Here is a 12,455-nt window from a genome sequence, read left to right on the forward strand (position 1 = left end):
AAAATTTAAATTTTATCAAATATACGATTTTACAGGGGAATGACGAGTTTACAGGGGACAAAAGATAATCATTCATAAAAATATTTTTAACGCGAAACTTTTCCTTTCGTATTTCATATTTTTGTTTAAATATGCTAACATTTTATTGAGCCTTTTAAGAAACTTGACTATGTTTAGGCTTTTTCAAAAGGAAAGAAAGGCAAAAAAGATGAATCTTTGCAAATGGAGAAGATTAACAATAAATTTCACCCGAGGATGGTTACAAAATCTCATATTGTGGTTGTGCGAGAACCTAAAACCGATCTTTTGGGTCACAGTGGGGGAAACGAAAAATAAAAAAGGTGCAAATAAATTTGTAAGTTCCAAACAGATAATCCGATTTTAATAAAATTTCTCACGATTTCTCAGGAGTTGTTACTGAGCTTAAGTTTTAAATTTCAGCACTAAGGTGGGGCGGAGCCTCAAGGCCCCAAATTGGGGTGTCTCGGGTATATTAAAAATTAAAAATCATGACAAATTTTTGTCCTCTATCCGATTTGAAAGATTTGTACATGTGTAAAATCTAAAAGAAGAGAGCTACAAAACATATTACTATAACTATATTTTATCTTTTAAAGTTTACGAGATATTCGCCATTGAAATTTAAAATTTTATGTGTTTTACCCACATTGGTCTGTATTTTTGCAAATAGCGAATCTAAATCTCTCCTGATTTTTTTCAAATATATTTGAATATATATATATATTTTTTAATTAACAACTAATTTATTAGTATTATAAGGAAACAATTATTTCAAAATCGATACCAAGTCAAAAGTTATGTGTCATGTTCCCAAAATCTTACCGTTGAGAAAAATATAAACGCATTATTTATTTTGTTTTTATTTTCTGTATAACTAAAGGTTAATGTAGGTACTTTTTTCGTAAAATAAATCGCGAAAAAACAACTTTTTAATTTTTTTTAATTTAAGTACACATAACTTTTGACTTGGTATCGATTTTGAAATAATTCTTTCTTTATAATACTAATAAATTTATTGTTAATTAAAGGATATATATTTCAAAAAATCGGGAGAGATTTGGATCCGTAATTTGCAAAAATACAGACCAAGGTAAGTAAAAAACATAAAATTTTAATTTTCAATGGTGAATATATCGTAAACTATAAAAGATAAAATAATAATATGGTAATATTTTGTGTAGCTCTCTTCTAGTAGATTCCACATATATACAAACATTTCAAATCGGATAAGCTTAGCAACACCTCCTCTATAGTCGTGGGAAATTTTATTAACATCGGATTATCGGTTTAGAACTTACAAGTTTATTTGCACCTTTTTTTATTTTTCATTTCCCCCACTGTGACCCAAAATATCGGTTTTAGATTCTCGCACAACCACAATTTGAGATTTTGTAACCATACTCGTGTGTAGTATATTGTTAATCTCCTCCATTTGCAAAGATTCATCTTTTTTGCCATTCTTTCCTTTCGAACAATCCCAAACATAGTCAAGTTTCTTAAAAGGCTTAATAAAATGTTTGTATATTTAAACAAAAATATAAAATACAAAAGGAAAATTTTTGCGTTAAAAATGGGAAGCTCGGTTTTGATTTTAGACCCATGGTTTCTTCGGCAAATATATAACCGCTTGTTACATTTTTTTGGCTCCATACAAATTGACCCACTCTAATAAATATATTTTTATCAAAAAATAGCTTAAAACTTAGGGTGTTTAAACAAATTTACAATAAAAAAAATGTTGCTGTATCAACTAGATCAGTTGCGGAGGGTTAAAAATAATAATTATTAGTCTCATTAAATGTTTTTTAAATGGGGGTCAATAAAAAGGAAATTTTTTAATATTTTCTTAATTCATAAAAGGCTATACAGTAAGTTCTATAGTGATAGTTAACCTTTAATGCTGTTTTTGCAAAAGGTAAGTTTATATCGGAGCCACACGGAAAAACTGACACGATTTTCATAATTTTTTTTAAGGTTTATGGAAATGTATTTACCAAATTATTAGTTTTAGTAGATATAGTTTTGTAAGCATTAATTTTTTTCGAAAGGTATTTTTATCAACACTGAAAATATGTTTCCTATAAAATATTCTTTGAAAACGTTGACAAATGAACTGTTTAGTTCTGATATATACAATATTCTTTCATTCCAGTTTTATAACAGCATGGTACGGTTGCATGTTTCGGGGACTAGTTCCACTTCCCATTGAACTACCATTATCAAGTTCAGATACCCCACCGCAACAAGTCGGATTTCTTTTAAGTTCATGTGGTATTACTGTGGCCCTAACTTCGGAAGCATGCTTAAAAGGTCTACCCAAATCAAGTACCGGAGAAATAGCTAAACTTAAAGGATGGCCTCGTTTGCAGTGGTTTGTTACAGAGCATTTACCGAAGCCGCCAAAAGATTTTACTGTTGGAAACATGCGTGTAGAAGACACTGCGACTGCATACATAGAGTATACCACTGATAAGGAAGGGAGTGTTATGGGTAAATACTACTTACATACATATGTACATTAGACCAGTCATTAAAAAACGATTTATCTTGAATCGGACTTATTTTATTCTTTAGTATCTAAAACTAACTAATGAAAAGTTTGGGGTAATCGGATAACAAGAACCCGCAAAATATGTGTAAATCAGTAGTTTAATTTGAGAACTTTCAATCGATTTCCAGCACGTGTTCTCGTTAACCGATTGCCATCAGTTAGTTATATATACTAAAGAACAAACTGCAAACCATCCAAAGCAAATCTATTGTTTAAGGACATGTCAACGTGCATCTACTATATAAAACGTCAATAGTTAATTTCTCAATATTCTTATGTTTATTATGCTAACGACTAACACGAAGCCTGGTTATGTTTTAACCCTTTCATGACCATAGGACTATTTGGATAAAAGTAATCATTTTGACTATTTAAAAACATATTTTGAAATTAAAACAAAAAAATGTTTAACGGATTTACTGGAATTTTGGCCGTAAAGTGGAAATTTTCGTTCCCCATACTCATATTTATTGACTATATATCAATGCACGCAACATGAATAATGATTTTATAACTTTTTGTAACAACAACGCACTTACCAAGACAAATACATATATATCGCAATATAAAATTTAAAAAATCTTTGACACAGTACCATATACTTGAACACAGTACCAAAATAAAACTGTCAATTTTCAAAGTCAATAAAAAATAAATGCTATAACCGAACTTGTTTTAATCTAAACACATTAATTAGAGACACTTTTACGAACTTATTGAAATTAAAATGGCACCCATTCTTTTTTTCGTTGTTTAGTTATTCAATATTTTCGTTTTGGGACACCGGTGTCCCCGTGGTCGTCAAAGGGTAAACTAATAGCAAAGAATATAAATCATATGATTTATAATAGTTATACTGACAGTTTTCATACAAAACTAATTTTAACCGACAGTATAGCTATTAGTTAAGGCACAACCAGACTTCGTGTTAATGGAGTTTAAAGAGATAATTTTCTATTACGAGAAAAGTTTTTCATAACTGCTTGTGTCAAATTTTAGTTCTCTAGGTCTCCTCGTTTAGGCCCTATTGTGTTTTAAATGTCTATAAACGTCGGACATTTTGTTCTACTACAATATCAAACATTAAGATTAGAAGTTTTCATTAAAGATTTTTTGGTAATTTGATTAAGTTTGAGGAATTTATTCTTTTAAACCTGATAAATAACTAATATCTTTTCAATATTCTTTTATATTGCAGAAGAATTAATTATCTATATTGTAAAATATCAAGTGTCAAAAAATGGTGTTAAAATATTAAAAAAAATATTTATTTGTATTATTTTTAATTGCAGGCGTAAGCGTTACAAGATTGGCGATGATGAATCACTGCCGAGCTCTCACCATGGCATGTCATTACACAGAAGGTGAAACAATGGTATGTGTTTTAGATTTTAAACGTGAAGTTGGTCTTTGGCATGCTGTTTTTACATCAGTTTTAAATGGAATGCATGTATTGTTTATACCGTACGCATTAATGAAACTTAGACCATCCTCGTGGATGCAATTAATTACAAAGCATAGAGCCTCATGCTGTCTAGTCAAAAGCAGAGATTTACATTGGGGTCTCTTGGCAACGAAAGATCACAAGGATATATCGCTATCATCACTGCGAATGCTTCTTGTTGCTGATGGGGCAAACCCTTGGTCTCTGTCGTCGTGTGATCAGTTTTTAAATGTTTTCCAAACAAAAGGTTTGAGAGCAGATGCCATTTGTCCTTGTGCTAGTAGTTCAGAAGTATTTACGGTGTCTCTTCGTCGGCCTGGGAGGTCTTCAAGTGGATTTAATCAGTCGGCAACTGGAAGGGGTGTACTTTCTATGGCAGCTTTGTCGCACGGAGTGGTCCGAGTGGATAGTGAGGATTCCTTGACATCTCTAACACTGCAGGATTGTGGACAAGTAATGCCTACAGCAACTATGGTAGTGGTGCGATCTGATGGAAATCCTGTTCTTTGTAAAACAGATCAGGTTGGGGAAATATGTGTTACGAGCGGATCAACAGGCACTAGCTACTTCGGTTTAGAAGGATTAACAAATGCCACATTCAAGGTGCAGCCACTTATAGATGAACCTGAACCCGAAAAGGATGGTGTCGTTGGTAAAATTAAACCAATCAGTGAAGATTATTATGTTCGTTCGGGTCTCTTAGGATTTTTGGGACCGGGTGGTCTTGTGTTCGTTTGTGGATCTCGTGATGGGTTGATGACGGTAACTGGACGTAAGCACAATGCTGACGATATAATTGCAACTGTTTTGGCTGTAGAACCAATGCGCTTTATATATAGAGGAAGAATAGCAGTGTTTAGCATCAAAGTATTAAGAGATGAACGAGTTTGCGTAATAGCAGAACAACGACCCGACTGTTCAGAAGAGGAAAGTTTTCAATGGATGTCTAGAGTTTTACAGGCAGTGGACTCAATACATCAAGTTGGCATATATTGTTTAGCACTGGTTCCTCCCAATCACTTGCCTAAGACCCCACTAGGCGGAATAAATCTTTGTGAGGCACGACGAAGGTTTTTAGATGGTACTTTGCATCCCGCAAACGTTCTGATGTGCCCACATACGTGTGTAACAAATTTGCCCAAACCTAGAGAAATTCATCAAGGTAAATTATATATTATTGACCATTGTATATTTTAAATAACTATATTATGGCACACATGGATACATACAAATATATACAGTCAAGGACTAAAATTTACATACACTATATAATTTGCTAATATTAGCAAAGATATAAGGATATGAAAAAAAAATATTACAATGTGTAACGGAATTCAATAAAGTTTATTTGGTACAAAAGGATATTGATAGTATAATTAACAAAAACAACAACAACAACAAAAAGTGTAAAATACAAAGGACAAAAGTTAACATACACCTGTATTAAAGAGATAAATAATCAAAAGTCTTTGCTTAAAATACGATATTAATATTTTATTGGTCACTACTTAGCATCAAGGACTGCTTGTAGTCGACGTGACGTTTTCGTCATCGCGGATGTAATTTCGGCCCAACCACTATAAATTGCAGTTTTAAGGCTTTCACGTCTACTGATTTCATATTTTCTTAATTTTTTTTCCAAAACATCCCAGATATGCAGAATTGGATTTATGTCGGGGGATTGAGGAGACGTTTTGAACTGCCTGGTACCATAATAACGTATGGTGAAAGAAATACGAACAAATATAAAATTAACGAAAACAGTTGAAAAAAAAATTATTAAAATTCAAATTGTAATTAATGTTTAAGCTTCTTTTCTTATTTTTTTGGGAAGATTACTCATTGAAGCCTGAATTCCTTCTGTATTTATACTTTTCAGTTCCTTTTTTATTTTCAGAATTAGGGAATCAACATTTTTGGCTCTGTATCCTCTTTCATAAACTTTTCGTTTCAAATTAGCCCAAAAAGTTTCAATAGGTCGCAATTGTGGAACATTTGGAGGGTTCATTTCCTTTGGGACAAATTCTTTTTTTTTATTTTTCAGGTTTTCTATTGTGGATTTCGCATAGTGAGAGAGCGCCAATACTGGCACACATTTTTCATTGTAAACTTGGGCCTTTACAGCTAATCCACCTTTAAAAAAACTGGTTCACTGATACCACTTTCACTTATGGCTAACCATAACAAAACTTTTCCTGGGAACTTTGTCTTACGAATAAATTTAACTTTTTCGGTGGCGGTGTGACTAGAAGACTCAAAATAATGTTTTGGTTGCCATTCATTTCCTTCAACGGTAAAATATGTCTCGTCGTCCATTACACATTTGTACTCCGATGAGCAAGAAAAGTAATTTCTGGAAAGCTCCCGTAGTCTATGTTTAATAACCTTTTGTTGAGCTTCGGTGCTGCTGTTCTTTTCTTCATTTTCTGTACTCCCATGGATTCTAAATATCTCTTAATTGCGTTTTTGTCACAATTATATTTCCTACCCAATTGGCGATACGATTTTGCACTGGCACCTAATACTTCATTTTTTAATTTAGAGCGTAGTTTGGAGTCTTGTTAACTGCATTTTCGACCAGATCCACTTTTTCTTTCAATTGGCATATTGTTCTCATATAAGTTTTGTCTTGTAGATAAAGGTTTTTTTGATTCCCATGTCCTTAAAGTGCAAAAAATTTCATTTTTGGTTTTATTTGGGTTTTTTTCACAAAATTTAACAATTAATTTTCGGCCGTTCAGTTCGTTTAGTGCCATTTTCGAAACAAATATTAAATTGATCCGATAAATAAAAAGACAGTACTCTTGAATTTACCGTATGTAATTTTTTTTGTTAATGTCATGTGTCATTTTTAAATAGAGTGTTTTACTTGTTCGTATTTTATTCACCATACGTTATAGTAGCCAATCTCGAACTGTATGAGCTGTATGCTTAGGGTCGTTATTCTACAGTCATTTACAAGACCCAAGCTTTCTACAAATGTCATCAAATTATCTTCCAGTATACTCTTATACATATGGCGGTCCATATTTTCGTCAATGAAAACTAAACGACACATACCCGATGACGCCATTGCCCCCTAAACCATAACGAAAAAAAAAACATATTTTACAGTTGGTACAATATTTTTGGGATCTAATGCTGTATTTGCTTTTCTCCAAACTTTGGACTGACCAACACTAACGAAAATATTGTACTCACCTTCATCAGTAAGAGGACCCGTTTCTAAAAGTCAATTCTTTTTCCCAAGTGAGTTTTTACGAATTCTAACCGCAATTTACAGTTTTTTCCTGAAATCAGTTTTCTTTAGTGCCACTCAACTCTTGAATCCGTTTTCATGTAGTGTTTGGATAGTACTACGGCTTAGTTTTACTATTTTTGAAATTTCTCCCTAGGACTTCTGCTCATTTCTGAGATTTATTACAAGGTTTCTAATTGAAACTTCAATCTCCTTTCTATTTTGCATTATTATTGCAACCAATTACATAAAAATACACATTTTTAAATTAACATAGATTCTTTGTGCATCTCTTATGCAAGTTTACGTAAAATAATAAGAAAAGCTTCAAAGGTTCCTATGTTATTGATTGCACTATAAAACTAGTTTTGTGTTGTATGTAAACTTCTGTTGTTGTTGTAACAGTTCGACTGTGACCGATTGTTCTTTCCTGAAATTATAAGAGTAAATATTTTAATTATTTGTGTTGATGTCAGTAGGTGGTAGTGGGAGCTGGAGAAACTCCGCCACCTCAGTTGGTCTTAACCACAGGTCTATGGATCGCACATTTGTAGACCTGGTGGGACAATTAAATAAGTGCATTGTATCGTGAGGACTTTGATGACAGGCGGGGCAACGGTTTAAAGTGCCAGGAACGATACGTTCTCGGTAGCAGTTGAGGAAACTGCACCAACCGGCTCTTAATTGTGCTAATATAGTTCTTGTATGCCTTGGTAATTGTCTCTCACAATCCGATATCGCAGGGGGGTGTTCGTTTAGGACTCTGTTGCATCTGTAGCCATTAATGGCTTCAGTAAACTTTTGTCCCTTCAATTACTGACTATTGACTGATGTTAGTGCTAATAATTTCAATTTTATACCACCAGATAATTTTTTTTGCTGTAATTAATATTAATCAAAAATGTCCTTACCACAGAAGAAAAAAAGTTAGCTTAGCTCTTACCATTATCTTTTTATGATTAAATTGTAGGTTGTATGTAGATTTTAGTCCTTGACTGTATATAAATACATAAAACATATTATATCTCGAATGACTGATTCTATTTTAGCTTAACGTCCTGTGGCCATTAACTGCCATTATTAGTGAACACATGTTTATATCATACACCACCTATGTATGTATGTTGTTGTATCAGCATAAACAATTTTACAATATTTAATTAGGGGGTTTTACATGTTGTTCATGTCCAAGGAATTGTGCTACTTCGACTGGATGAGTCCATAAATCCACAGGACTTAGTTTAAAATTCCGATGTTTGCACTTTTTTCAGTAATTCGTCTCAATTAAAAAATATTGAGACTTTCTTTCACTTTATAAATGATTGAAATATGAAGGCTATTGAAAGACCAAAATCGTCAGGGCGTGACAGTTGGATTATCGAACATTTAAGAAGGACTTTCTTTAAAAAAAAATAATCTTTAATGTTTGTTTTTATGAAATTATTCACGTCTGTACACTAGGGTGGCCCTTAATAAACGAAAGTTGGATTTTGGCCATTCTCACCCCCCAGTTTGGTGAACATTAGTAAAAAAATCATCCTGAAAAAATTTTAGGTAAATCGATTGGGGTTAAGACGTGCCGCAAGCCCTCTGAAGTTTTGAGATGCATTTACAAGGGGAAAAAATTCATTTTTTTCAGTTTTTGTAAAAATTTTGCCATTAAAAAATTACTTTTGTAATTCAATTTAAAAGAATCGAAATGTGTACGTAATTGTCGTTCTAATGAGACATAAAAAACAGAAATCGGTTAAAAAATTTTAAAGTTATTAAAAATTCGCCAGGCCATTAACGTGTCTCAGGCCACTAGAACAAGAAATGTTGGAACAAAATTAACATATTTTGAGAAATATTAAAATAAAAGCTCATTTTTACTTAAAATATGTCCATATTTACTTGTATATGAGTTTTTGTCTTCGTAGGACACCGTTAACCTATTCTTAGGTATGAACAAAAAAAATTAATTTTTTTAACGGCAGTTTCAAAACTCCATTTTCAAATTTTTAAAAATTTTGTTAAACAAATTTCAGAATTTTTTGATCATCTCATTGGGATTTATTAAGAGTATAATAGGGAATTAAATCGTGAAAAAATTATGAAAATATCTCTTATAGTTTTTCCGTACCTGCGATTTAAATTTTGAAATTTTCGAGAAAAAACAATTATTTGGCAATTTTTAGGCCAATGAGCTCTATTTTCTTACTCTTATGAATTTTAAGCAAAACTTAATTAGAATATTATAGTCCAGATAATTCTAAATATACTCTGAAACTTTTACTGAAATCAAAAAACGTTAACCCTTTAATCGTGAAGGTCAAAGGTCAAATTTTTCAATATTTGGAATTTCTCTTGGAAAGATTTTGAAATGTTCGAAATGTTGTATATTTTTGGGCCGATTTTGATGAAATTTAACAAAAATATAACACAAAGCCTAGTATTTACAAAAGCAGCAGAAAAATTAAAATTAACCCTATATAGCACTTGGTGTTAAAATGACCCCAAACTTCTAAAACCATAAAAAATTATGATTTTAAAAGTTTGGTGTCATTTTAACCCCAAGTGCCATTAAGCGTTAATTTCCATTCTTGTGCTGTTATTATAAACCCTAGAGTTTATGTTATATTTTTGTTAAATTTCATCAAAATCGGCCCAAAAATATACAACATTTCGATCATTTCGAAATCTTTCCAAGAGAAATTCCAAATATTGAAAAATTTTACCTTTGACCTTCACGATTTAAGGGTTAACGTCTTCCGATTTTAGTAGAAGTTTCAGAGTATATTTTGAATTATCTGGACTATAATATTCTGAATAGGTTTTACTTAAAATTCATAAGAGTAAGGAAATAGAGCTCATTGGCCTAAAAATTGCCAAATAATTGGTTTTTCTCGAAAATTTCAAAATTTAAATCGCAGGTACGGAAAAACTATAAGAGATATTTTCATAATTTTTTCACATTTTTATTCCCTATTATACTCTTAATAAATCCCAATGAGATGATCAAAAAATTCTGAAATTTGTTTAACAAAATTTTTAAAAATTTGAAAATGGAGTTTTGAAACTGCCGTTAAAAAAATTAAATTTTTTTGTTCATACCTAAGAATAGGTTAACGGTATCCTACGAAGACAAAAACTCATATACAAGTAAATATGGACATATTTTAAGTAAAAATGAGCTTTTATTTTAATATTTCTCAAAATATGTTAATTTTGTTCCTACATTTCATGTTCTAGTGGCCTGAGACACGTTAATGGCCTGGCGAATTTTTAATAACTTTAACATTTTTTGACCGATTTCTGTTTTTTATGTCTCATTAGAACGACAATTACGTACACATTTCGATTCTTTTAAATTAAATTACAAAAGTAATTTTTTAATGGCAAAATTTTTACAAAAACTGAAAAAAATACATTTTTTCCCCTTGTAAATGCATCTCAAAACTTCAGAGGGCTTGCGGCACGTCTTAACCCCAACCGATTTACCTAAAATTTTTTCAGGATGATTTTTTTGCTAATGTTCACCAAACTGGAGGGTGAGAATGGCCAAAATCCAACTTTCGTTTATTAAGGGCCACCCTACTGTACACATTATTTTATATTTTAATTAGAATTGGCGGTCTAATCTAATTCAACAAATTTCAAATTAGAAAGTTACAGCAGATTGATTGTGAGCCATATTATTTATTTGTTGACAACTTTTTATGCATCACTTTCTATATTTTATGCCGCTGTCATACAAATGGTACTATTTCTTGTAGATTTTCATAGAAAAAACGGTTGATGTTGGCTTCATTGTACGAAGTACATTTTATTATTCTCATTACATACATGCAATTTTTATGGAAAAATAGTGTTTTTTATTGGAAATAATTATTTTTTTTTTATTACAAAAACTTTTTTATTGAAAAGATTTTATCTTATTTGTATCCGCTTAACCCTTTCGGGACTATTGGGATAATACATCCCAGCAATTTTCAAATGCAATTTCTCATCTAAACCATGTTTAAGAGTTCATTATAATAATTGAATAAAAACATAACGGAACATCAGCGCATTCATGCAGCTTGAAAATAAATTTCACAACATTGTTGAAATTTTAGCAGAGGGAAATAAATCTATAACTTCTAAACACTTGGTCCAATTATAATGAAATTTGACATGTGGAAAGAGGAAGTCTTGTCCAGTTCAAGTTTTGAGTCAGGTCACTTTGGGATCCCCTCGTTTGGATTCCGATTTCAAAAAAATTACAAATAAACAATCTCCTCGTCAAGCACTATAAAAATCCTATCGTATCTATCAATTATCTCTTATAGCTTAGGATTTCGTATTTGAAAATTAATTTTTCAACATTTTTACCCACCTTGCTCCAGTTTTTAATATCAGAGGGTCCAAATATTTCCCAAATTTCTCCATTTTTATTTTATTAGACCAGTATGCCAGTAGAGCATACTGGTATTCACTTGGTATCGAAAAGTCTACAAAGATGATATGCTCAGGCTGCAACAACGCTTTGTGTTAGAAGTGTTTTGGACCATTCTACAAATTAAATTCCTAATTACATTTATAAAATGCTGCAAATAAGCAAATCTAAATTTAATAATATTCTGATGATTTATTAATTCATCAGAATTCATGGGATTATATGTCCCACGCAAAATGCTTATTGGGATTATATGTCCCAGAATAAAAAATATTTTTTCCTCATCTTTTAGAATATGCAAACATTTCTACCATATATATTTTGGTTCTCAAAATAAAACTCCGCCCCGAAAGCGTTAATCATCATCATCTATCGTGAGTTTAAGATAAAAAAAAAACAAAAATTAATTCCTCGACCCCAAAAAACAGTAAGATGCCACGATTTTCCAGGATAATACAAATAAATAAGCATTATTTTATCAAATTTTCAATGATCTTATCTTGTTAGGGTTCCAAAATCACCAACTTCAAATGCGTGTAAAAAAAATCTCGCACTGAACTAAAAAAAACCTTGAAGGTTTTGTTATGGATAATTCATTTGCAATTGGTTTTATCCCATTCGCATTCGGAAAGTTCGAAAGTTATTTCAGAACAAATATGTATATATGAATTTGATGTTAAACTCTTTAAAAAGTTCATTTCTCATTTTACTTTTGTAATGCTTAATAGAATTAGAATATTTCATATGATATTTACAATAGTGATGGTTGTTTGCAGAATTAGTT

General features: G+C 31.4%; 1 protein-coding gene across 2 annotated transcripts in view; it reads left to right on the forward strand.

Annotated features, from left to right (window-relative positions):
• The window catches only part of DIP2 (disco-interacting protein 2), a 282,433-nt gene that overhangs the window by 173,678 nt on the left and 96,300 nt on the right, over nucleotides 1–12,455 (forward strand). For both annotated transcript variants that reach the window (XM_065505424.1, XM_065505422.1), the window contains exons 8-9: nucleotides 2,174–2,511; nucleotides 3,865–5,178. In XM_065505424.1, the coding sequence (XP_065361496.1) occupies nucleotides 2,174–2,511; nucleotides 3,865–5,178 (1,652 nt within the window). The remainder of the gene's footprint in view (nucleotides 1–2,173; nucleotides 2,512–3,864; nucleotides 5,179–12,455) is intronic.

Source organism: Calliphora vicina, chromosome 3 (genome assembly GCF_958450345.1).
Source record: "Calliphora vicina chromosome 3, idCalVici1.1, whole genome shotgun sequence".
Classification (NCBI taxonomy): domain Eukaryota; kingdom Metazoa; phylum Arthropoda; class Insecta; order Diptera; family Calliphoridae; genus Calliphora; species Calliphora vicina.